Source organism: Barbus barbus (assembly GCF_936440315.1).
Source record: "Barbus barbus genome assembly, chromosome: 22".
Classification (NCBI taxonomy): Eukaryota; Metazoa; Chordata; class Actinopteri; order Cypriniformes; family Cyprinidae; genus Barbus; species Barbus barbus.
In genome coordinates this window covers 15,470,749-15,498,355 of record NC_136750.1, presented here as the reverse complement: position 1 = coordinate 15,498,355, position 27,607 = coordinate 15,470,749, and the positions used below count along the sequence as shown (strand labels likewise).

General features: G+C 37.9%; 1 protein-coding gene across 1 annotated transcript in view; it reads left to right on the top strand.

Annotated features, from left to right (window-relative positions):
• Window positions 1-27,607, top strand: part of LOC306888156 (signal-induced proliferation-associated 1-like protein 3) — a 39,653-nt gene that overhangs the window by 5,249 nt on the left and 6,797 nt on the right. Inside the window, exons 3-17 of the mRNA XM_079446317.1 lie at window positions 521-709; window positions 845-1,019; window positions 1,694-1,797; window positions 5,776-5,933; window positions 6,078-6,663; window positions 6,756-7,030; window positions 18,172-18,408; window positions 18,507-18,683; window positions 21,137-21,258; window positions 22,113-22,225; window positions 22,317-22,759; window positions 23,493-23,699; window positions 25,356-25,518; window positions 25,621-25,813; window positions 25,911-26,060. Of these exons, the coding sequence (XP_079302443.1) occupies window positions 521-709; window positions 845-1,019; window positions 1,694-1,797; window positions 5,776-5,933; window positions 6,078-6,663; window positions 6,756-7,030; window positions 18,172-18,408; window positions 18,507-18,683; window positions 21,137-21,258; window positions 22,113-22,225; window positions 22,317-22,759; window positions 23,493-23,699; window positions 25,356-25,518; window positions 25,621-25,813; window positions 25,911-26,060 (3,292 nt within the window). The remainder of the gene's footprint in view (window positions 1-520; window positions 710-844; window positions 1,020-1,693; window positions 1,798-5,775; window positions 5,934-6,077; window positions 6,664-6,755; window positions 7,031-18,171; window positions 18,409-18,506; window positions 18,684-21,136; window positions 21,259-22,112; window positions 22,226-22,316; window positions 22,760-23,492; window positions 23,700-25,355; window positions 25,519-25,620; window positions 25,814-25,910; window positions 26,061-27,607) is intronic.

The following is a 27,607-nucleotide window of genomic DNA, read 5'->3' as shown; positions in this document are numbered from 1 at the left end:
CGTTATTCTCACTATAGATGTGATCATAACTCATTTCGAAATGAACATGGTTCGACAGTGTTATTTTGGTCAGAGGTTGGAGCTAAATGATTGAATGGGTGGCTGTCCATGTGACCAGTCATATGATGTCTTCAGATGTATGACAAATGGCACAAGAAACCAGAAACACAAGCCTCTAAAACAATGTTTTTTTTTTTGTTTTTTTTAAGTATTCCAGTGTTTCCAGCTGTTTGCACTAATTTTACAGTAGCGAATGGCTTTAGCATCAGCGTGTGTGTGTGTGTGTGTGTGTGTGTGTGTGTGTGTGTGTGTCTGTGTGTGTGAGGTTGTGCTGCAAGGCGATAAATCAGGAAGCAGTGGGGAAAGGATGCCACACAGTGGGCACTTCTGGACATAATTTTTCAGCTATTCATAATCATTCTCATGCTCTGTCACATGCTCTCAGAGGATATTTGGCCAGTCATATGATGGTATTTGATGTGTGTGTGTCTCCCCACATGGTTTCCTGTGGCTGCTGCAGCTGGTCACGTTACGAGGAGCGATTCTGGAGGACACGATTCTGTCCACAGCAAAGCACGGAACGGTTCGTGGTTTGCCTTTAAAAGAGGTTCTGGAGTATGTGCTGCCAGAACTCAGCGTGTCCTGTCTGCGATTGGCTCTCAGCACGCCAAAGGTCACAGAGCAGCTTCTTAAACTGGACGAGCAGGGGGTGAGTAAATGATGACACACTACTTCCTGAGTGATGAAAGTCAAGTTTTCATCTTTAATAATTCCCCATAAATTAAAAATGGCAGTGTTCCTCATATTTGTATGTGTGACTTTGTCACTCTGTGTGTCTTTACAGCTTAGTCAGAAACACAAAGTGGGCATCCTGCTGTGTCGAGCGGGACAGAGCACGGAGGAGGAGATGTACAACAATGAAGAGGCTACGCCAGCCTTCACCGCCTTCCTGGAGCTGCTGGGAGAAACTGTGTGTCTGAGGGGTTTCAATAAATATGCTGCCCAGCTAGACACCAAAAGTGAGCAAGGCTTTCTGTGTCTCTTACACATGTCCTAAAAAGGCACAGCACGATAAAGTGTCAAGCGATAAATCGCATCTCTTCCATGTTAATCAGAGTTCTTGTCCTAACCCACCGCGACCATCAAAAGCGAAGTGTGTAAATACATTTTGATGGTCTCTTGGTTTATAATTGAGGCGTCACACTGGGTAGCTCCACAAATTCACAGTGAAATACAAAATCTTGCTCAGGATGGCTCAAACAAACAGACTAATTCCATTTGGTAGCACAGAAATTACACACTGCACACTATTTTGTTTAACAACATTTTGAATGCTCATATCACACACACACGGACACATACGCTTACTTGGCTATCTAAATGGGGACATTCCATAGGTTTCTATTGTTTTTACATAATGTTACATATTTTTCATAATTTGGTATGGTTTGTCCCCTTTTGCTCCAATGACAGCGGCACTTGAGCTGTATGAACTTTTGAGTAAAACCTGATGTTCATGTTCTCCATCCTGATTTTAGATGATGATGTGTATATACACACACACACACACACACATTAATTTTAATTTGGGGGTTAAATTATAATTTTTATACCATATTTTCAGTGTGGTATATTGACATTGTCACTGTACATTGTCTTTATAATCATTAATATGCATGTGTATGTTTAACAGCGGACTCAACTGGAACACACTCCCTGTATACAACCTATCAGGACTATGAGATCATGTTTCACGTGTCCACCATGCTTCCATACATGCCCAACAATCCTCAACAGGTAAGACACACATGCACATCAGTACATCCAAGAGCCTGTATAGAACTGACATGACCCAACTTATCCTGACAGACACCCAGAATGTCTTGCACATTGTTCACATGCTATTCATTTTCTTTGCTCATATTCAGCAGTGTGTTTGTGGTGGGTACTGCATGTGGCAGACCCAGTTTGCAAAGAAACATCTTGAATGGTAGTAAAGTTTATAGAGTGGCAGCAGTAAATCCAGTGGAAATTCAGCAGCTCTTTTTCACGCAGCAGCACAAGTGGCCACAGTTTCTGGACGTCCACTTTCAGTGTCTGTATTTTTTGTTACATGTGGTTATGGAGGAATTTCTTTTTCGCTTTGTTATTGTCAAGTTCTCCCGCTGGTTTTATATGCACTGGCGTATGAATCAGAGCAGGGTGTGGTTTTCTTGTGATTTCCATACTGTTGATTGTGATCCAGTAATGTGGCATCTTCTGCCCTCAGGAAGTTTCATGTGTATGCGTCAACGGCTTTGCAATGAAAACATTCATTGAAAACACACTTGAAGACAACCTGAATTGCCATCTGCACATTTAACTTGCATAGTGACATACATCTGAGTGAGATAAAGTGTTAAGTGGGAAATAATGTAGGGAAAGACTTTTTTGTCTAATTTTTAGATAAAAACATGTCTTTTAAGTAAATGTTTAATTGTTAATCATTGTTGCTAATGTTATTTATGTATCAGGTATTATGTATTATTTTACTTAGTTGTTTTTGTACAGTTTTGTAGTACTTTGAATATAAGAAAGGCACATTACAAATAAAATGAATTAATATTATTATTACTATAATTATGTATCGGTTGATATTTGCACTGTATGTTCAGTGGGGATTGGGATGAATCATGTTAGGATATTTTTCATTTTTACGTTTTTAAAGTAATATTATTTTGCTTTATTTTTGCTACCTGTGCTGATATGGTTATTTCAGCAGCAAAGAAAACTACTTCTGCAAAGCGAGAAAATAATATATATAACATATATTATTTGTATAATCTAATAGAATATTTCAAAATGATTATTTTTGCAGCACCATTTGGTTATGCAGAAATTCAACTTCAAATTCATCTGATCTGCTCGCTCTCAGATGAGCTGCAGAGGGCAGTGTTTATCTGTCAGATAATTCTCTCTCTTATTAAAGCCACTCACAACAGTGTGTTGTAGTTATTACGGTGAGGTAGAAAGGGATGTCTGGCTGTAGAATAATTTCAGGGTACAGGAGTGTCTCCCCTCAGAACTCAGAAGGGAGGACCATGTCAGCATTCAAGAAAGACTAGTGTTTCCATGGTTTTTCCTTTGTGTGTTGTTGAAATGTAAGATAGCTTATATAACTAATGCCCTCACTCTGTTGCGAACGGGTGGGCAGCCTTTATTGCTCTGACTCAGATTGGAGGCCAGTCTTTCACATAGAGACAGAGATGCTCCTAATTTCACGGTCTATATTTAAATGTAGATTAACTGCAGTTTTAAACATCGGTTCTCAGCATCTCTGCTGTCGACTCTCTTAGTAGATTTCCTAGAGTTCAAATGAGTCCATGTAACTCGCAGAACATGTTGCCCTGATCACAGATTGGAATGGACAAATAAACTCCATACATAAGAGCAGAGAATGGCACTCCTGAATGATTTCAGATGTCTTTTTGCATTGCACGCCAAGCACCACTGTGTTGATATTCGTCAAACATTTTGGTTAGGGTTTGAACTAAACTACTAAGCCTTAGTTATTAAACTTCTGGAGTTAATTCAACTAAATGTTTTGTCCGTTTAAGCTTTAATTTCAGCTGTAATTGATTCATTTTAAACTTTACATTTTAACATTTAAGAAGAATTCCTATTATGATTGAATGACTGATTTGAAATATGCACTACTATTCAAATGTTTGAAAGAAGTCTCTCATGGTCACCAAGACTGCATTTATTTGATCATAATAAGCAGTAAAAATGTGAAATATTATTATAATTTAAAATAATTATTTTCTGTGAAATACTGTGAGGCTATGTGAAAGATCAAAACAGCAGCTTTTTTTTTTTTATAAATGAGAGAACTTTTTAACATTATATATCTCTTTACTGTCACTTTCGGAGATTTTAATTTAAGCATGCAGAATAAAAGTATTAATTTATTTAAAGAAAAAACATACTGAAACAGTAGTGTAATAAAACTCCTCAAATAAAGCATGTGCAGGACTCACTCAAATGGTTCTAACAGAGTTCCAGAAAAGTCATTGGCATGTTGCTAAGCTAACAGTCAACCTATCAGGCACAAAGCAGGACATTTCTGGGCCTGGCATGATGTCATAATAAGCATAAAAATAAAAATACAAGCAAAAAAAAATGGGTAACTCTATTTCTGATATGTTGATATACAGTTTTAGGTATGGAATGAATTAGTATATTCGTAATCAACATTTTTGTTGCTTTCTCTGCCATCTTGGATATATGTTTTCTTCGAGTTTTCTGTGCTGCCATGAATTTGGTCAAAATTAGATATCTTAGAATGCAGAATAATTATGCTGGCTACCATTTGGAAACTCCTTTGCATTGGAAGTGATGCCTTAAAATTCTACTCTTAAAGAGCAAATTTGTTGAATATGATTGCCATGACAATTGCAAAGTGGCTCAGATGCATCATTTCATTTAGAGAAGCCAAAAAAGATTACCTAAAACCTAAATACTCTACCTTTGCTATCTTGCACGCACTGGTATTTTTTTCAGGAAATGTAATTTTAGTACAACTTGATCTTTTTAAAACATTAGTCCATTTTATTGCATGTGTTTTAGTGGCTGTCTCACAGATTGGAGCTGCAGTGCTGTTAACAGGCTTTTTCACACCTCTGTGTCTCTCACCACAGAAATCATTGTGCATCTCTGAAGATATTTCTCCCAGTTCCCTTCTTTCCTTGTGTCCTTCAACAGAACACTCTATCCTTTCTCTCTCTTGCTCTCTCTTTCTCTCTCTCTCTCTTACTCACTCACTCACTCACACTCTCTCTCTCTCTCCTGTTCTTTTCCTCTTGTAGTCTTGCTTTCAATTGTTTTTTTTGGTACATTGTGTGTATTAAACAGTAACATAGGACTTAGACTGAAGGACAGACATGAGCCATAACTAGGAACCACAATATCATAAAGACCTAAGGGCCTCTTTTGCCTTGAGCTAGTAAGTGACCACCTATTCTTATCTCACTACAGAGTGCATCACATAAGTCTTATGTCTCTTTCAAAAGTGATGCTAAGCTGTAAAAAAAGACAGCTGGGGTTGCCAGAACTTTAAAGTAAAAAATATTCTGGTAGCCTTTTAAGATTTATCTGGTTAACTCAAATATATAGTAAACAAACTGTATATTTCATTAACTGATATAATGATAATATATAGCATAGTCCTATTTTGTACCTTTATAATGTACTGACAACCACCATAAAAGTAATTACTTTTCTTGCCTTGAGGTCCTTTGCCGATCCCGCTCCCCTCTCTCCACCCAATACGTTCCTGCCATCTCTCCACTGTCCTCTCATAATAAAGGCATAAAAAGCTCATAAATATAACTTTAAAAAAATTAAATTTTTTACAGTGAACTATGGCAAATCCTGTGAGTATGTTTTCATCCATAATACTCACTCTATCAGCCCGGAACCTTGTAAACATGATTTTGTTTCCAGATGTACAGATTAAGAAAAACTCAGCGTCCTCACTACCAGCATACAGTCAGCCAATCAGAGTAGAGCTTGTCAGATCAAGATAGTACTTTCCAGTTTTATATGCAGCATGCATCAGACAGTCACTGAATGTGGCCAGTCTGAGATAAGAATCCACCTAGTAACCACATAACCTCAGACAACATCCCGGCAAACAACTACAACACTGTGGCAGCATTTTTTTAAAGTAAAAATCTAGTTGAGTTTTTATTGCTTTGAACTTCTGACTTATTCTCTCTTTAATTTTTCTCACAGCTCCTGAGGAAGAGGCACATAGGAAATGATATAGTCACGATTATATTCCAGGAGCCGGGAGCCCAACCGTTCACTCCACAGAATATTCGCTCTCACTTCCAGCACGTGTTCGTCATTGTCCGTGTGCACAACCCTTGCTCTGACAATACCTGCTACAGGTTGGCCTTGTTTCCATAGCAACCCTTGCTAAGAACAGTATTGCATGTATGCCTGTATCCGATTACTGAGATATGTGTAGTTCAGTGAGTGAAATACCTGCTGGGATTGGTGGAAATAAGTAATAAACTCTTTTTTTCCTGTAGTGTGGCAGTGACCAGGATGAAGGACGTCCCTCCGTTTGGTCCACCGCTACCTTCAAATGGCCTGATGTTCCGGGACCCAGCTGCCTTCCGTGCTTTCCTGCTGGCCAAGATCATCAATGCAGAGAACGCTGCACACAAATCAGAGAAGTTCCATGCTATGGCAACACGCACGCGCCAAGGATACCTGCGGGACCTGGCGGAGAACTGCGTTTCCACTACACCACTCGACACTGCTGGCAAGTTGAACAATCTCATCTCTCTGGCCTCCAAACGCAAGGAACGCATCCGGGCACGTGAAGGAGCGGAAATGGGTGCCTTAGGGGCGCTGATTTGGCGTGTACTTGCGCAGGACTTTAGTGACGGAGGCGCCGAGCTTCCCTGTGCACTCGCCATCTCCAACGAGTACATTGTCCTGGCGGACTGCTCCACCAAGGCGGTGGTGTTTAACTGTTTCTGTGCTGATGTGATTGGCTGGATGGCAGAGAGACTTGCACTGAAGATTTTCTATGGCAGAGGAGACCATGTTGCCTTTCGGGTACCAGAGGGCAGTGCGCAAGATATCAGAGAGGTGGTGCAGAGACTTAAGGTACTGATACAACATACATGGACAGTCAGTGAATTGGTTTGCATTAGGGGATATGCCTCTAAACTCCTGTCTGTATTTTTTTTTCTTTGCAGGCATTGACTATAGGTTGTGAGACGGTTGATATGACGTTACGACGCAATGGTTTAGGCCAGCTTGGTTTCCATGTGCGTTTGGATGGAACTGTGTCCGAAGTGGAGGAATACGGCTTCGCTTGGCAGGCGGGACTTCGGCAGGGTAGTCGTTTGGTGGAAATCTGCAAAGTTGCCGCAGTGACGCTCTCCCACGAGCAGATGATCGACCTTCTGCGGACTTCGGTCACCGTGAAAGTGGTCATTATTCCACCTTTTGAAGAGGGAAGGGCCCGTAGGTGAGCCTTATGGGAATTTGCACTAATTCTTTGAGTTTGACGCCCTTTTTAAAATCTAGATGGCTGCTGTTTGAGAAATCAAATGAAATCAAATTCCTCACAATACAGTAAACATCACAAGACATGCAGCATGATTTATTAGGTCACAGAAGCCACATCTGAAGTGGTATATAGACATACTTTTTGAAGTGGCACAGAGGAATGACAGTAGCAGTGTGCAGTGCATCACACACTCACATTGTTGGTTCTTGTGCATATCTGACAGATTTTTGGTATATAAATTGGCATATACAGTGTATGACTGGGTTCCTCAAATCCGGCCCTCGAAGGCTGCTGTCCTGCAGAGTTTAGCTCCAACCCTAATCAAAGATACCTGAGCAAACAGGTCAAGATCTTCAGAGTTACTAGAAAATTATTTTTAAAAGTACATGTCTGAAGCTGAATTAAGCTGTCTTAATTTAATTTAACTCCTGAACTACAGATCCACTGTATATCAAACATATCACCATACCAGATTTTAAAATTTATCTGAAATGGCTGATATTGGATAATAATTATGGAAACACCATAAGGGAAATATTGATCCAATAATATATTATTGATGCAAATAGTGCAAATAATTGCAGTGCATTGTTTAGAGGTTTCCAATTAGAAAACCATGGTCCAGGTCAGAACCACAAATCATTAGGGCCCAAGCCAGTAAGGCGCAGGGCCCTATTGTTCTTCTAAGGATTATTATTATTTTTTTTTTTTTTTTTTTTTATTTCAATCATCCGGGCACTTTTGAGGGCCTTAACGTGCCCGAAAACTCTCGAAAATCGGCACGCACATTGGAACCTGCGGCCATTAGGACGCCGCTGAGGCTGGGACCCGGGCGTGGCACAGGGGCTCTACGGCGCCCCCTGGAAAATTGTCAGAAAACTTGATGTATAGCTCACACATACTTGCACGTATTCATATGAAACTCGGTACACGTATAGAACTCATTGAGCCGAATAACTTCCGCACAGCATGTCTTAGGCTCCGCCCAACAGGAAGTGGGCTATTCAGGGCTGTTTAAAAAGCGCATGCTCTGGAATTTGATATACTCCTCTGAGGATTTCCATACGATTGCCACCAAACTCGGTGAACATGATCTCAAGACATTGGGGACGCTAAATTGCGAAGATATTTTTGATATGTCGAACGGTTTGCCCGTGGCGAGGCGATGAAGTTATGGCGAAAAATGAGACCCAGGAAATGCCTAATAACGTCCACATACATTGTATGATGTAGATCAAACTTCAGTGATTTGTTCGTTGTATGATGCCGATCGGATAGATGTGACTATTATGACTGAAAGTTATAGCGCCACCAACTGGCTGCAGGAAGTGTGTCGTTTTCAAAATGCTTTGAATTCAGCATCTTATTTTTACTCGATTTGCTTCAAACTTCACCAGAATAATGTCAAAACACGGCCGATGTAAAACTGTGGAGGGAAGATTGATATCTAAAAGTATGTTGCCATGGCAACGTGTCAAAGTTGAAAATTCGTTTCTGGTGATTTTGAGGCAGATAACATGTTTAGAATGTCATGAAACTCAACACACATATGAGTATTAATGATAGTTAGACACTGGAAAAAGCTCATAAACGGGCGTGGAAGAGGCACTCTATAGCGCCACCTTTTGTCAAAAATGGGGGGGTTAGTTTTAGCTACAGACACCAAACTCGGTACATAAATTGTTCTTATTAATCCGGACAACTTTCTAATTTACAGTCATTAGCTACGACCAACAGGAAGTCGGCTATATTTATTTTAATGTGGGTTTTTTTTAAAAACGGGCTGTAAACAAATTCATACTCCTCCAAACAGAAACACGGAAATCACACCAAACATTTTTTCTCATGATGCCAAAATACTGAAGATGCTAAATTGCGGACGGATTTAGGATATCTTGAACGGTGTTTTAATGGCAATTTATTAAAGTTACAGTAAAAAAGAGAATTTTTTTTTTTTTTTTTATCTTTTAAGAGCAGCTTCCAAACACTTCATAAAAAATTACATACACAGAACAATACAGTCTGAGGATATGTGATTAATTTCATGAATTTACAATACACTATGCAGAGGAGAAAATTAAAAAACTATCAGAGACTTGTTAAAATGCTTCTGAGTGAGATCTCCCTGCCAGCCTGCATCTGAGTGAGGGGTGGGGGTGGGTGTGAGTGACTGTGTGAGTGACTGTGTGGATTGAGGAGCTGGGTGAGAGAGAGAAAGAGAGAGAGGGTCTGTTTTTTAAAATCTTAAAAAAATGCTTATAAATCATTAAAGATTTTGATAACACTTTATAATAAGGTCTCATTTCTTAACATTAGGAAATGCATTAATTAACGTGAACTAACAAAGAAATATATATTTTTAAAGCATTTATTAATCTTTTTAATGTTAGAAAAATAGTCATGTTCAAAAGATAAACTTTAAAATTTAATAATATATTAACACATTTTGGAATTAATATTGATCAACATTAAATGGTATATAATTATTAATGATTATATATATATATAATGATAGCTACAGACACCAAACTCGGTACATAAATTGTTCTTATTAATCCGGACAACTTTCTAATTTACAGTCATTAGCTACGACCAACAGGAAGTCGGCTATATTTATTTTAATGTGGGTTTTTTTTTTTAAACGGGCTGTAAACAAATTCATACTCCTCCAAACAGAAACACGGAAATCACACCAAACATTTTTTCTCATAATGCCAAAATACTGAAGATGCTAAATTGCAGACGGATTTAGGATATCTTGAACGGTGTTTTAATGGCAATTTATTAAAGTTACAGTAAAAAAGAGAAGACAATTTTTTTTTTTTTATCTTTTAAGAGCAGCTTCCAAACACTTCATAAAAAATTACATACTCAGAACAAGACCGTCTGAGGATATGTGATTAATTTCATGAATTTACAATACACTATGCGGAGCAGAAAATTAAAAAACTATCAGAGAGCTGTTACACTGTTTCTGTGTGAGGGGTGGGGGTGGGTGTGAGTGACTGTGTGAGTGACTGTGTGGATTGAGGCAGTGGGTGAGAGAGAGAAAGAGAGAGAGTGTCTGTTTTTTTAAATCTTTAAAAAATGCTTATAAATCATTAAAGATTTTGATAACACTTTATAATAAGGTCTCATTTCTTAACATTAGAAAATGCATTAATTAACGTGAACTAACAATGAAAAATATATTTTTACAGCATGTTAATTCTTCCATGATAGTATGAACTAACAAAGAACAATTTTTTTTAAGCATTTATTAATCTTTTTAATGTTAGAAAAATGGTCATGTTCAAAAGATACAACTTTACATTTTAATAATGTATCAATACATTTTGGACTTAATATTAATTAACATTAATAAATGGTATATCATTATTGTTGATGTTAACTAACAACAGTTAAATAATATAGTTTTTTAACATTGGTTAATTCACAAATAACATTAAGGATGAACAATACATTTTAACTTCATTTATTTGTATTCGTAAAAATTATTAATGTTAGTTCATGGAAAAATAAATCGTTAAAAAATGCTTATAAATCATTAAAGATTTTGATAACACTTTATAATAAGGTCTCATTTCTTAACATTAGTAAATGCATTAACTAACGTGAACTACCAATGAAAAATATATTTTCACAGAATTTATTAATGTTTGTTGATGTTAGTTAATCAAAATATTTGTTAATTCACAGTGCATTAACTAATGTTAACAGATAAAACTTTAAATCTTAATAATGTTTCAGTTTTGAATATTAACTAACACTAATAAATACGGTAACACTTTCTATGAAGCCCGTATTTATAATACATTATAAGGGTATTCTTAAGGCATTATAGTGAATGTATAATGGATTATAAAAAACCTTATAATGTGTTATAAAATCTCATGAATAATCATAACAACAATTATAATACATTATAGGGTAACACTTTATAATAACTGCATGCTATGAATCATTAGGTAAACATTAGTAAATAGTTAGTTCATCCTTTATAAAGCATTGTGGCAACATTAATAGTCATTAGTAAGCAGTTTTGAAATACAGCTATAAATGGCTTGTTCTTTATTTATTAGGCGTATCTATGACAAAGGAGATTTAAAGGCTCAGTCATCTTCCTAACAGAAAAAATAAACAAACACAACACAGAGGGAAACAGAACAGAAATATTTTTTCAAGATGCAAAAAATGAAACTGTACAACTGTACACTTTAATTTTTATTTATTTACTTTTTTCAATGAAATTGCAGAGGTTTAGTTTTCTTTTTTTTTTTTTTATCAAGTGCAAAGTTTTCATTTTTTTCATAGTGAAAAAATCTTTGTGTTCTGTATCTGTCATGAATCTGGTCCATGCATTTTTGGTTAATCACCACCAGAGGTCACCCACTCACTGCATGGACTCTTGCACTTCACTACTTCACTGTTCACACTAATCACTCAGGCTTTATAAACCATGGACTTCCTTTTGCTAGATGCCGAGTATTGATCTCGTATATCCTAGCAATAGCTACTCTACAGAGCCCTCTCAGTGATTATAGCCTTGCCTTGCCTTTTCTAGTGTTTTGATATCTGCCCGTGTTTCCTGGATTCACCCTTTGCCTTACCGTTTGGACTCTGTTTGCATCTCGTTTGGATTATTGCTTGTGTACCTGGATTATCTCTCTGCCTTGCCCTATTGGATATTGTTCGCCGATCGTCAACCCACGCTTGCCCGGATCTCTCTTGTGTCTTGCCCATGCCATATCTATTTGGCTGTGTCTTGACTATGTTTATAAATAAAAGTTAGCACATGGATCCGCATGTCTCACGTCTTGTTCGCCCGTTACAGTATCCCTCTGTGTTGTGTTTAACTTTTCTGTTTGGAAGATAAATGAGCCTTTAAATCTGCTTTGTAAATGCTTTATAAGGTATAAATAGTCCTCACTTTAGATGAGCTCCCACAAATAGATGGCTGGCAACTGCTAAATGTTTTATAACTACCTGACTTAATCATGAATTACAACAGGAATATATGTTAATAAAGCATTTTTTAAATGTTAGAAATGTTAAATTGATCATTAATAAAGTATGAAAAATACAATTATTAAACATTATATATATGCTCGAGAACAAATCATTTGTAGCTGCCTATAAATACCTTACGACATTTCTTGAGTGCATGGATGTTTATATAAAACTATTTGTATTAGTAGACTTAGGTAGGGTAGGTAGAATATTCACAACTTGCAAAGTATCCTATACTCAGTTTGTCTGTTGAGGAACCATCAAAATAAAGTGTTAGCATACAGTATATTCATCAGACGCACTACTAATACTCTCATGACTGCTAGTTGATATGTAATTGCAGAGTTACTTATGTTATTTATAATGCATTATGCATTCATTATAATGCCTTAAGAATACCTTTATTACGTGTTATAAATACGGGCTTCATAGAAAGTGGTACCATAAATACTAGATACTTATTGTTCATGTTAATTAATATAGTTAATGTTAAAAACTGAAACCTTATTGTAAAGTGTTACAAAGTTATAAAGTTTTATATGTTGTTCTGTGTGTGTGTGTTTCACAGAGTTGATGGTTTGGATTAACCCTTTAATTGCCGTATCCCTTAAAACCAAACTGCCAGAGGGTTACTGTAATGCGTGTGCTCGCCGGGCACCGTTTTATTGATGCCACCGGGGTGGCGTATGCTGACGGCTTGGGCCCGTCATCGCTGCTTGCAGCTATATTTTCTTATATGTATTTCATTTATAAATCTTTTTTATACCCTGTTCCTGTACATGCCCTGACAAACAATTTTAATTGGATTATTTAAAAATCATTTGTGCAAGCCATAATACCATATAATTGCTCTTGCAGTAATTTGAAATTTCATTTCATTTACTACAAATTCACATCAGAATCAGTTTAAGGTATGATTGTTTGGACATTTACTAGGAAGGAAATGTAGAGATTAGACCTCTTGGAACTTTAATTGAATACCCCTGCAGAGGATGGGCAAAGAGCCATTAGCCCAACATTTTTATCAGAATGTTAGACAGCTCTTGTGACTACATTAAATTCATTCTGCTTTGATAAATCATTAATGGAGAACACCATAAAAGACTGTCAGACTCCAGCCTGTCTCATAGTCTAGAGATAAGAGCGTCGATTGCTTCCTTCATTCAGTGTATTGGTGCCTATGATGTTCCAGAGAAGCATCAAATCCCTTCATTACTGTTTGTGTGGATGTTTTAAAAAATGCCAGATACACAAGCCCAACTAAAATCCTGTGCAATCCTGGAATCCTTTTCTTTGAATAAGACATACATTTATATCAAATATAAATCAGTGTTTTCATTTTCTGACAGATGAAGGTAGGAACCCCAACTCAGCAATAGTCATTCTGTACAGAAAACAGCAACTTTAAGCTTAAAATCTGGGCAGCAGCACATTTCAGATCTGACAAGGCTTCTGTTATTGTTTTTTTTTTTGCACTTTGCACCCCTCTGGAGACCCATTCTCGTTTTGGAAAGATTAATGACGAGCCTCGTGGCAGAATTAATGCTGCTTGTTGCAAATGCCCGCTGGCTGGAACCCCTCTGACATAATTCAAAGATTCAGTTTCACTGTTTTTATTGGTGATACAAAAAACAGTACACGTATCTTCAAACAAGAGGGAAAAAGCTTTTGTTTCACTCACTCGTACCTCCTCTTTGTTTGATGCACCAACACACACACACACTCGTGCACTCGCACAGGCACTCACCAGATTTCGAGAACGTTGGCAGACGCCTCAGTTCTCAGGGGAACAGTGAGTGGGAGTGTTAGAGAGAGAGAGGGACAGATAGAAAGAGTGTTAGAAGAGGAGAGGAGAGAGGGATGGAACAGTTTACAAATGAAAACAGTGATTATGTGAAGCCTCAATTTTGCTGCATCGAAAAGGTACGTTTGCAGGCACTTTGAAACTTTGTATTTTAGTCTTAAACCATTTTTACATTTAAATTTGTAACGCACATTTAATTTCATAGTGCATGTTTGACAGTTTAGCATCGCATGACTCTGAACTTTCTTTGAGTGGCTGCTGTTAGGGGATAATTACTCAGCAGTGTGTTTGATTGCGTGCTAGCGGGACATGTTTGCCGTTGTGGTTAAATAAACTCCTTTTGAGATGTTCTCTCTCGCGCACACATGCATCCCAACACCCCCCACCCACACTGTGCCGTGGAACGAATGAGCGTGTTAATTGCATGCTTCGACATGCTTGTCTTTCTGTCATTCTATCTCTTTCGTTTTCCCTCCTGTTTGTATCTCTTTCCCTCTCAGCGGTCCAGCCTCTGTTTGTCTAGGAGTGCCGGGGGAGCAGATTGCATGAGACTAAAGCCTGGAATCTTTGAAAAAGGGGCTAAAAATTAATTAATAAAGGGGGTTTAATTAAGAAATGTGTTCGGCGTGAGGCTGACAGGGAACGGGTGGCGTGTTTAGCATACAGGGAAAGAATATAAAGACCGTAGATGTTGAGCCATGTCTGAGCGCCTCCTCGCTCGGAAACAAAGTGGGAGGAACACCCCTCCTCCTCTTTCTCCCTCCATCTCACCCTCCCTCTCTCTCCTTCCTCTTGTTATCATAGTGAAAGAGAGGATTGGAGGGGTGGAGAGCAGAAATCTGTGCATGTGTGTGTGTGTCCGGTTGTCAGGGCTCGTTTGTACTTCAGCTGTCAGTCAGAGCCTCATGGCGCTGCCGCGGATATCCGATACAACAGTCTGGGCTACACTTGGAGGTTAGTGATGGGCTTGGAGACAAAGAGAGGATGGATGTGGAACGCTGGAACTCAATTGTATTACAACAATGAATTACGCAAGATACTTGGACACGGTAAAGGTGTTGGACGGATAGATAGATGGATGGATGGCAGTAAAAGAGGAGTGGTGGAGCTGACAGCATTCTTTTAGTGACGAAGAGGAAGATTTCCAGTGCAGCAACATGAGGCTGTTTCACGCTCAGGCTTTTTCTAGCCTTTGTCCAAGTGTGGCTTCAGTCTCTTTGATTAGGAAGCATTTATGTGTGCTGAAAAATTATGTCTTACGTCTTTAACGTCTTAAAAAAACAGCAAGGGCTGATAACTGTTTAAAAATGTTAAAAAAAATCTAATTTTCTCAGTATACAGTAGGATTCCAAAATCTGAGACCACATTGAAAATATGGGATTTTTATGTAATCCTGGAAGTAGAATTTTCGAAATTTGAATTTTTTTTAAACATGATGGAAAATATGAAATGCATAAGATTTGGGTTGCACTTTCTTTTAAGGTGCTCTTAATATAAATAACAACATACACTTGCTATAGGGTTTGTTGCATGTAATTATGCATAATTTGCTGTTATTACTGTAGTAAGTGCATGTAATTTGTAACAAAGATACTGTAAAATAGTTAGAAAGGTTTGTTTTAAGATTTGTACTATTAAAAAATGTTTGCTATTTAAAATGTTGTAATATTTTAAAGTTACATAGCCTTACACAGCATAAGGGGGAAAAATAGGTTTGTTTATTAAATTGTTCTCTCGTTTTAGCTGAATCATGGACATTTAGTGTCCAATCATTTAGTCCTTTTAAACCCCTCCCCTTTTAACAATCAACTACATGCTCGCATTCAGATCTTGGATGGATAGAAGTACTACTTTGTTTTTATTGTGACTTTAATAAGCGGGCATGATTTAATTACAAAATGGCAACAAATTAAGTCAAATTCTTAATTCATCGCCACAATATAATAATTAGAACATGATCATTGGCTGCTGTTATTAAAGCAAAAGGAGCAAAGCAAGAACAAAAAGTTAATTTATTTTTCATTCACATTGCTATACTCCTAATATAATTTGTAATGAAAGATGTTGTGTTCAATTAAAATGCAAAAAAAAAAAAAAGTAAAATGGTAGTATTTTTATTAGTGGTCTGAGTTTTTGGACACCTTTGTATCTGGCAGGTTTTTATAAACATGATAGTTAGTATTCAGTTTACATCCTGTATGTCTCTATCTTCCCTCTATACATTCTCAGCGTGTCGGTGTTGTCAGTCAGGGCTAGTTTATGTGCCCTTGTGGTCTTCAGAAGAGAGTTTTTTGGTGTATTAGACAGAAGCACTGTAGAATCTGATGTGTTTTCCACTCTCCCCTCCTCCTCTCGCTCTCCTCCTTGCTTCCTTTTGTCTCATTTTGGCTTTCTGACTCTCGGTTTGTCTGTCTTTTTTCTCCCTTTGGACGGGGGATAATAATAGGTAGCAGCATACAATAGAGATGAAGATGTATGAAATATAGATGTCATGGGGCAAAAGGTGCTACTAGAGTAAGGGCTGGAATATCAGGTGAATCGTGGGGAATTGTTGGTTATTTTTGCTAGTGGCTGAAATTGGTATGATAGCCAGGATAGCAGTGCTTTAATAGACTTCCTGGGCTTGTAACCATACGCTACCGGTAAGATTTTTTTAATGTTTATTAAAAGTCTCTTATGCTCACCCAAGGATGCATTGATTTAATCAAAAAAACAGTAATATTGTGAAATATTGTAACAATTTAAAATGACTGTTTCTATTGTTGTGCATTTTAAAATGTGATGCCATTACTCTTGTCTTCAGTGTCAAATGATTCTTCAAAAATAATTCTACTATAATGACTTAAAGAAGCATTTCTTATTGTTATCAATGTAAAAAAAAAAAAAAAAAAAAGTTGAAACGGATACACAATTTTTCTACATTCTTTGATATACAGACAGTTAAAAAAAAACAGCATTTATAGATGCCTTTATTGTCACTTATGATTTAATTTAATGCATATTTGCTTAATAAAAGAACTGATCCTAAACTTTTCTAAACAGTATTGTAAGGTTTAAATGATTTTGTCAGGAAAGGTACTGACCCTCTCTGCTGACAAACTAGATGAGATTGATAAAGCTGTTGTTTAGAAGAAAGTCAAATCAAAGGACATTTACCTTGACTTGAGTCCTTGTGTGAAAGTGCTGACAGTGGAGGAGGGGGAGAAGGGGTGGCTTCCGACACAGAGTGGGTTTCAGTTTCTCATCATCATCAGAAAGCAGAGAGACCCTGAGGGATTCTGGCGCTGATGAGAGCGTTTCATCCTCATGCTGTTTGGGATTCAGCTGGGGTTAGTGTACTGGTCAACAGGGATTTGGGACTAATCTGCCAATGAACCAGACCCGCTATGCTCAAGTTCATACTCTTAATTACTGCAGAACTATTCTTTTGAAACATCCCTTAAAATCTGTACCCTTTAACACAGGATGAAGAGTTTTTATCTGGTACATAGACTTTAAAACAGTCATAATCAACCTGGTCTCACATAGCTAGACCTTTGACTTGAGGCAAGCCGTCTACTCCCATTTTATCTTATTCTGACCGATATCCGCTTGTTTAGACAGGAAGAGACTGACATGCTAAATGACCAGCCAGACAGCCACAAAAATTGCTTACGGGTAGTTTATCTAAAATATAGGCTATAATAAACCAGTGTGGAAATACAAATAAAAGGCTGCCATTATGATCACTATGGTATATTTTAATGTTTATTTTATCTACTGTTCAAAAGTTTAGATTCAGTGAGATTTGTTTAGGAATTAATACATTTATTTATCAAGGATGTATGGAATTGATCAGAACTGACATTTATTATGTAAGACAGATTTCTATTTCAGATAAATGCTATTCTTTGGACTTTCTATTCATTAGAATCCTGACAAAATGCATCAGTTTCCACAAAAATATTAAGCAGCACAACTGTTTTCAACATGGATTTCTGAAGGAATGTGTGACACTGAAGACTGGAGTCATTTTAAAATGTGTTAAAGTAGAAAACAGTTATTTTAAATTGTAATATTTCATAATGTTACTGTTTTTACTCTATTTTTTTGATCAAATATAAATGCAGCATTGGTGCTCTTAAAATACTTTTTTAAAAATCTTACCGACCAAACTTTTGGACTGTAGTGTCTAAATTATATATAGTTATGAGTTATGAAATTATGAACTGATGACAGTTTTAGAGTACATAGTTATTTAGATACTTAAATATGAATAATGTATATGGAATGACTGTGTTTGCAGGGGCTGTACGGAGGAGTACGAGATGAAGATGATGGAGCAGAAGGGAGAAGCAGAGCCAGTGGCTGCAGGGTATCGTGGTGGGCAGCGAACCCCAGTTTGGCGTTGGGACAGCCCACCTGGTACACACAGCTCTGCTCAGCGCTGGACCCCTAGCGGACCCCCACCAGTCCCCAGCCGTTCACACAAAGCCCTGGTCCCCATTCCATTCAGAGAGCCCCAACACATCTCTGCTAAAAGGTGAGACAAATATAGTTAAAATCTCAAGGAAACCAACTATTGGCCAGATCTGTTGGCTTTGTTTTCTTCTCACTAGCTATTTCCGTCTCCTCCCACAGGCCTGTCAGTTACCCAGAGAACCATTACAGTTTGTCTCCTCTTGCTGGGGACAGAGGGATGCCGTACAGAAACCCTTCGGCTAGTTTCTCCAGTCCAGGCTCTGGGTTCAGCTCCACCGCATTGGGGGTTCCGGGACTCAGCGGACCCTTTGTCCACTATAAACCCACTCGAGACGGGTCAGTTGTTTTGTTTTTTGAAGCTTTTGGCATCAGTACAACACTTTCATCTGACTTGTCAGTTGTTTTAGGTCAGAATATGAGAATTCTGAGAGATTCACACACTAAAATTCATAGATGAGCCATTCATTGGCAACTAGGGCTGAAATCTAAGTATTTTGGCAATATAGAGATATACATTTAGATTTTTGCCTAATAAATCCTGTCAGGGTGTTCATTCTGAAGGGTTTTATTAAGAGATAATGACCAGATAATTGTACATTTATTTCACTTGTTACACGGCTACTGATGGAATAAATAAATGGATATGTAATATTGATTTGACCTGAAATTATATTAAGTAAGAAGAAAGTGGTAGTGCATGATGATATACGTGAATTTAGTGCAGTGTAAGGATTGATTCACACAGAAGTTTGTATGTTTAAAAACACAAAATGCAGAGCATGAATGGAATTTTAAAAATGGTAAGTATAGCGATGCGTTTCTTTAACATGTTGGAACTACTTTTAACTTGAGTTCAGCATTTTAAGAACGCTGTGTCATGCGTTAAACGCTGCAAAACACTCGAGCGCAGTGGTCAATCATGTCTAGCACATGTAGAAAAACAATAGAAAAGCAGCAGTGGAATGCAAAAACGTGTTCTGTATAAACGGCCCCTGACAGTTTGGTCTCCAAAACTGACATTTAGCAAAATGAATTGAACTTCCCAACACTGTTTGCTATCAGAGACATTATTGAAATATCTGTTTTGCTTTCATATAATGCAAATATTCAATATCTTTCCCATAACTGTTGGGAACTGATACAGCAGAAGCAATAAGCTAAACGATAGCGAGGATAGAAATGAACATCTTCAGGCGCTGTTTACCATCATCAGTGGGTGTGTCTGATGGTAAATGAGAGACTGCGGTTGAGGCATGTATCAGCTAGACCTAGACTGCTGCTGATTCACAAGCCTATTGTGTGATTGTGTGTGATTGTATATGTGTAGAATGCAGAAGTCATGGCATGTACAGACTTTCATAGTGCACTATTGTGTGCTTGATGGTTAGCTGCCCTGTTCAACCAGAGGAACTTGAATGTTTTTTGTTTTAAGTTCACATACACTGAATGGTTTACAATAAGACTAGAAACAAGAAAAGAAATGGGCAAAAAATCATGTTGACTTCTTTGTATTTTTCCCCTTTTCCTAGTCACATGCATTTATATTTAATGTAATTAAAAAAAGTAGGTCATTGATTAGCATATCCTGGTTGTTTTGCATCTAAATTAGGTCTTGTCCCCTCCAAACACCATCCCCATGACAAACACCTTAAATATTTATAGAGCTCACAAAGAGCTTTATTAGCAAGATAATTGATTCTGAACCATATTTTAAAATCTGCATAAAATCAAAATGGACCCTGTTTACACACATTACTTGCCATGTAGTGAACATTTGATCCGTGCAAGAAAAGTTAATCTACAGAAATAAATAATGTCTTCGTAATATTTAGTCAACACCTGAAAATTTGCTTCCCTTCTGGAATAGCATTCATTTTCTGCTGACATCAGTTAAACAGCCTGAGGCAGAACATCCTTAACCCTTCTTTTCCAAATTTCAGCTTTCTGTGAGCTAGAGATTATAATGCAATATTCCGTTTCACTTGGAAATATGTTTTAGTATTAAAGTAAGTTGCAGCTTACAGCTCACGCGGTGTTTAAAGTGTTCCTGAAGGTGTTTACAGTTTAAAGTGCATTAGGGTGTTATAGAGAGTTGTTGGGGTACTGTGAGTCTGTTAACATTTCACACTGACTCTGTTTATGGTGGTGATTCAGCGAGATGTGCTAATGAGTGCTATTAATAGTCCCATCAGATTCATCACCGCTCAAACCCACAAGGTGACAAGTGACAGAACACTTGGGTAGCAACAGACTTTGGATTCAATATGGCATGTGTATGATGACTTGGCTGCAGGGTGTCAAAAATTACCCTGTTTGGTTTCTTAATACTCATAATGTGATTGAGTCATTGGTGCATGTACCAAATAAAATGATTGGATTGTCTGGGTGTACATCACAATACAGAACAAAAGATTTGTCTGTAATTTCATTTCATTGTGACTTTAAAGTGACTTTATCTGCCTCTGGGGCAACTTTCCTTTTTTGGCTTTTGTGTCCAAAATCCCATTCCCCTTCAACCACCTGTCATATACAAACCCTTTCCACAATCCAATAATTTCTGATGACTAAAATCCCATCCCTTGTTATTTGTGAACAGTATTTCGTGTTGACTTTAAAACCGCTGTAAGCATTTTCCACTGTTTTGCTAACTCTAACCACATGTCGCTCTTCCAAATCACTGTTCCCCAATAAAATGCCATCCAACCTGGTCCAAGTGGTCAGAATTTAGCTGGTTAACAGGTTAAATAAGAATATATTTAATAACATGTTAATGTTTGTTGTGTATGTAGGTTTGGGTCAGTCCAGCGGCCTCTCCAGCCATTTGATCCACACGTAACAGTCGATGTCTCGAGTGGAGAATCATCATCTGGTTTCACAAGCCAAGAAAGCACAATGGAGCGCAACAAGTCAGGTAAACAAACATGCATAATACAAAGACATTTATGGAGAACCAGTCCTTAAACAAAAACTGCTGTAAATGTGTTTTGTGTACCGCCCCATCACTGAGTGCCCTCTGCTGGATACCCTGTAAAAATAGGCTTCTTTACGAAAACCATTGGGTTTCACTGGTGATCACTAGTCATTATTCAGGCATTAATTGAGTCTTGTTATTGTTTACTAACGCTAAAATGATTAAAAGTCATTTTCTTTATTGAAATAAAACAAAATGGGAATATTAGGAAAAACTACAAATAGAAATAAACTAACTGAAATAAATATGATTTTAAGATGAAGTACAACAATAAAACCTAAACTGAAATAAAAATAAATAAAAAGTATTAAAAAAAAATACTAATAAAAATTACCAAAGCAAAAAAAAATACTGAATCTTAAATTAAAATAAAATCTGAAAATACAAAAAAAGCTATTCAAAATATTTATAAAATACTACAATTGTATATAAATGATACTAATATAATACTGAGTCTGATAGAGAAACACAACAAACATCTGATTATCAAGCACAATGAAGAGTGTCAAACACTCACAAAATAAGGGGCTGTTCACACTGACAACCAGGTAAAAAGCAACTGGAAGCAATTCATTTTGAATGAGTCACTGATCTGTTAAAGCAAAGTTTTAAAAAAGTGATCCGTCTCCTGTGAAATACTAAAGTCAGGTTAAGACAAGATGAAATTTATCTTTAGATGTTTATATAACATTCTAAAAAGATTAATTATTGCTTTAGTTTGAAACTTTTAAAGAGCATGTAAACAGTTTTTTGTGTCAGTGTGAATTGGACTTTACTCCTTTTGTGTTGGACAGAGCCCATGTGGCATGTTCCTGCTTCATCACGAGGTGTGTTAGTGGGCTCAGCTCCGAGAAGACAGACTCGACAGGATGTTGCAGGGAAGGACTCTCCAAACCGCCACTGTAAGGTAAGAAGTCATCCTCATCATCAGGGCAACCAGGAAATTGTTTCATTTGGCCCTTGTGTACTTATCACTCTTCCTCCTGCTCTCTCCTCAGGGTGAGGCACACTATTCCAGTCACTCCAGCAGTAACACGCTCTCCAGCAATGCTTCCAGCAGTCACAGTGACGAGCGTTGGTTTGACGGCGTGGGAGGTGGGGTTTTTGATGCCCTGAGTGACCCCTCAGACCCCGACCCTGACCCTATGGGCAAGGGAGGCTCCAGTGACAGTGGCATCGATGCATCTCTCTATACGCCAAGTCCCAACACTAAAGGAGCCAAACCTAGCCGCAGCCTTGCAGGAACCCCCCATAAACCTTTGCATGGCTCTGTTACCTACAGCGGCTTGCAGGAGCTCTCCGGGGCGGGAGGGAGGGCGGCAGGAGAGGGTCGTCGCAGGGAGTCTTCACCCGTCATTGCATCTGCAAATCAAAGCAAGAACTATCGCACCCGCACATTCCCCCCCCCTGGATCAGGCAATGTCGACAACTTCAAACCAAGGTATTGTATTTATTCTGAAATGTATATAGTACTTATGTATAAGTTTGGGGTTAGGAAGATTTATTTGAAGAAATTAACACTTTTATTTATCAAGTGTGATTTAATCAAGAGTAACAGTAAATGCATTTATAATTCATCAAAGAATTAAAACAAAAATATTATAGTTTACATTTACAACACTTTTAACACTGATATTAATAAGAACTATTTCTTGAGCACCAAATCAGCATATTATAATGATGTACAGCCATATCGCACAGCTATAAGTGTGATATTGTGTTTACAAATATTTAAACCTAATGATAGCTCACGTTGAAGCGCAATAGAGAAATGAATACTTCAAAGTTCTTTTTTAACAAACCGCATATTTGTTGTCTAAACAACTACATTCTTGCCTTAAAAAACTCAACACAAAATATTATTTATAAAATGAATGTGGATTTGGGCATCCGCCATGCCACATGTGAGAAATACTGCAAGCGGAGTGATACAAACAGTGAAATGGTTGGAGTTCAGTTATCACTAGAATATTGCACGGCTGGAAAAGGCACTCAGCCAATCAGATTAGAGGACCAGAAAGAACTGTTGTATAAAATGAGTTAAAGATGAAATACTACAATAAAAACTTTTGAATGCTAGTGTACTTTGATAGACATAGCGGTTATAAATGTGATTTTCAGTGTCCTGACCTGCCAACATATGAATTGTGTGTATTTTTGTTTCTGGGATTTAGGACCTGCTATACCCCTCAAGGGTACAAGACCCCTGCTGTGGCTGATAAACCACGGGCTTTCAGATCTTCAACAGTCACACCCACTTCAGGCTCCGCCCAGCTGTCAAGCTCCGCCCCCAAATCCTTTAGTAAAACCAAGAGTGCATGGCAACAGGAGGAGAACAGCACAGCAACCAGCACCACCTCCACTGACAGCAACAGCAACAAGTATGTGTGTTTATTAAATGTACAGTGCCCTCCATAAGTATTGGAACAGAAAAGACAAAATTGCTCTGTTGGCTGTGGAGTCAAGACATTTGCAAATATGATTAAAAGATGAATATGAGACAAAACTACAGAATGTCACATTTTATTATTAGCCGTTTCAACACATATATGTTTTACCAAATAAAAAGAACAGCACTTTTAGAGTTCATCCCACTCATTGATGTGAGCATAAGTATTGGGACAGTTGAACATAAGGCAGATATAAAAGATTAAAAGCTATTATTTAGTTGCAGATCCCTTGCGCACAATCACAGCAGTGAGTCTGTGACCCATAGACATCCCCAGACTCTTGGTCTCATCCTTTGAAATGCTTTTCCCAGCCTTTAATGCAGCCAATTCCAATTGTTGCTTGTTTTGGGGAGTTTCTGTCTTTACTCTCCTCTCCAGCTGGTGAAATTCATGTTCAATCAGATTTAAATCTCGAGATTGACTTGGGAAATCTAAGACTTTCCATTTCTTTGCCCTTATGCAATATGAAGCACTTCCCAATGCATCTGGTGGCATTTTCTTGAATATTGGTAGGCAAGATGGTTTTGTACCCTTCCAAATTCATTCTGCTACTGTCATCATACATTAAGTCATCAGTGCCCATGCCATGACATCACCTCCACCATGCTTTACAGATGAGGCTGTATGCTTGGGATCATTGCAGTTCCCTTTTTTTTCTCCACATTTTTGCTTTCCCATCACTTAGATAAAGGTTCATCTTTGTCTCATCGGTCCATAAACACAGTTCCAAAACTCTTCTGGCTCATCTTTGTGCTTTTTTGCAAACTCTAATAGATCTTGCCTTTCTATTTTTGGTGCTGGTCAGAGGTTTGCATCTTGCTGTGTAGCATCTGTAATTCTGTGTCAAAGTCTCCTGAGGACAGTAGATTGTCAGAGCATCACCCCAGCTTTCTGGAAGTTGTTGGTGATTTTACAGACAAGTCTTTTAGGATTCATTTTCACAGTTTTTATGATTCATCAACTACTGTTGTTTTCTCAGCCGATCAGGTCGTTGTTGGTTGCTGGTGGTTTCCAAACTCTTGATTTCTCCATGCCCTTTGTTTTTGCTAGAGCTCTAACTGACTTCCTCTTTTCTTTTAGCATCCAAATTGCTTGCTTTTCTCTCAAAGTCATCTCCCTCGTCTTCATCCTGGTTTGTGTGTGTCATCATCGAATGCAAGATTCAGAATACAGAAGTAATGGATATAACTGATACGACACATTCCCTGCTTTTAATATCTGAAGAATTAATGCAACAGGACACAGCTGATCACTTAGAATGACCTGTGAGGCAACTGTTCCAATACTTATGCTCACGTCAGATAGAGGGATGAAACTCTAAAAGTGCTGAACTTCTTAGCTGGTAAAACATCTGTGTTGAATCACCCAATAATAAAATATGACATTCTGTAGTTTTGTCTCCATATTCATATTTTAATCATATTTGTAAATGTCTTGACTCCACAGCCAACAGAGCAATTTTGTCTTTACTGTTCCAATACTTTCGGAGGCCACTGTATATTTCATGTTTATGAGAATTATAAAATAGATGCATGACATATTTGAATCTAATTATTATGGTCCTAATTATTATGTGTGTGCTTTCAGGCAGGTGGATATGAACAGTAAGAACGTGTTTGGACAGCCCCGATTACGTGCCTCTCTGAGGGACCTGCGCTCACCACGCAGATCTCACAAAAGCACCATTGAGGATGACTTGAAAAAGCTTATCATCATGGACAACCCTACAGAGACACCATCACAGGATGGGGTAAACAAACACTAGAATGAGACAAAAAATACAAACCTCTGCTTGTATACAAGACAGTCATTCAAACTCGTTTGTTCAATGTGTGTTTGTGCTTCTCTACAGTCTCCTCATCGGACCCTGCAACGTACTTTCTCAGATGAGAGTCTGTGCAGTGGACGGAGAGATTCTAGTTATGCAAGCACGCCTCTTTTTGAAGGACAAATGCCGCCCAGTGACCTTCTCTTCACCTGCACGCTGCCTATTCGACGCCACGGACACAACACCAATCATGGAGCCCTCATGCCTAGCAAGAAAGGTAGGTGTCATTTGCTGGTTGTAGTCAGTTGGTATGTTTTTACAATTTCTCTGCTAATAGCTTTGGGATAAACTGTCAATTTTTGGTTTTTTTCCAGTACCATTGTCTGCATCAGAATTATCTCTAACTGAGGTGAGGGATAAGGTTCCACCTCTCAGAAGACTGGACCCTGGACTCATGCCCCTTCCAGACACTGCCTGTGGTCTAGAGTGGTCCAGCCTCGTCAATGCGGCCAAAGCATATGAAGGTATGAGGCTGTGTTTGTCTGACACGTCTGATTCTGAAGTCAAACTAAGATACTTTTTTATGGAAACCCATTTTATGTTTTGGTCAATCATAATTATTACATAAAAAGTACATACAAAAAAACTGAAGTTGATTAATACCTTTTTTTTCCCATCATCGTGACTTGTCATAATTAGGACTTTTTATTTTATAATTTTGACTGAAGTCTTTATGAAACATATTTTATTGGACTGGATTGTTTTAGTTTATATCAGTTGACTGATATCGACTGATACTAGTTTATACCAGTCATTTGTGTTCTTCTCTGAATACAAGCGCTTCTCACTGGATCCCACAGCGCTGTTTAGTGGTTGCGTGATCGGTGAGTAAACGCATCTGCTCTAGTCCGCTCGATCTGCGCTGCGCCGCTGTTTGAACCGAGCGGATATGATCCGTGTGGTGCGGATCAAATGAGTAGCGCAGCTTCTTTCCGCTTTTGCCGCATAAACATTAAATTGAATATTTATCGAACTTGGTTTTTCGAGGAAAATTATATCATTATATAATTATAGTTATCGTTTTATCGCCCAGCCCTACCTCAAAGTATATCTGCTCCCGCGCCCCCGCTGTGAACTCTGGCGCCCCCCAGGTTGGGAACCACTGGCTTAAACAATTCTAAACAAAACAGCATCATGTATGTATGTATGTATAGTTTAATACAAAGGACTGAAAACCAATCAGAGTAGTTTTTTCATTTAAAAACATGAGATGCAGTGGGATAGGGAGAAACCGCCATGAAGTCTCGAGACATGTTTTTTTAAAAGTTGAAATGACATTAATTTGACATGGCTTTCTAAACATGTGGCTCTCTTGTGCGAGACGCGAGTGCAACAGTGATAGATGTCCCTATAGAAAATGCAATAAATATGCGTTCTGTGTGAACGGCTTGGTTTCAGTTTTGACATAAACAGCGCCGCATCTAGTGGGTTTAGCTGGATAGGCTAACAAAAACATTCAAATGCAACGACACCTACAGTACATCGTCATCGCATCTTGTGTGCCACTGATAAGGCTGCCTTTTTATTTTAAATTAAAAAAAAAATTGACAGCCCTTACTACTTATTTCTTTCACTATATCTCATAATTTCGACATTAAGTCATAATTTTTAATATCTCATAATTGCAATTTATTACACTGCCCGTCCAAAAAAAAGTCTCCACCTGGATTTAACTAAGCAAATAGGTAAGAGCCTCCCATTGGATAATTACTGCATGGATGATTATGTTTCAGCTGGCAACAAGTTATTTAACCCTAACTGATGCCGTGAGTAGCTTCTCATTTCTTAAACAACTATGTCAGAAGACACATCCTGTGGTCGTGGAAAAGATGTTAATCTGTTTCAGAAGAGAAAACATCTAAGAAGATTGCCGAAACTACTAAAACTGGGTTAAGAACTGTCCAACACATTATTAAAAACTTGGGAACCATCATCTTCGAGGAAGAAATGTGGTTGGAAAAAAATCTTGAATGATCGTGATCGGCGATCACTTAAGCATTTGGTGAAATCA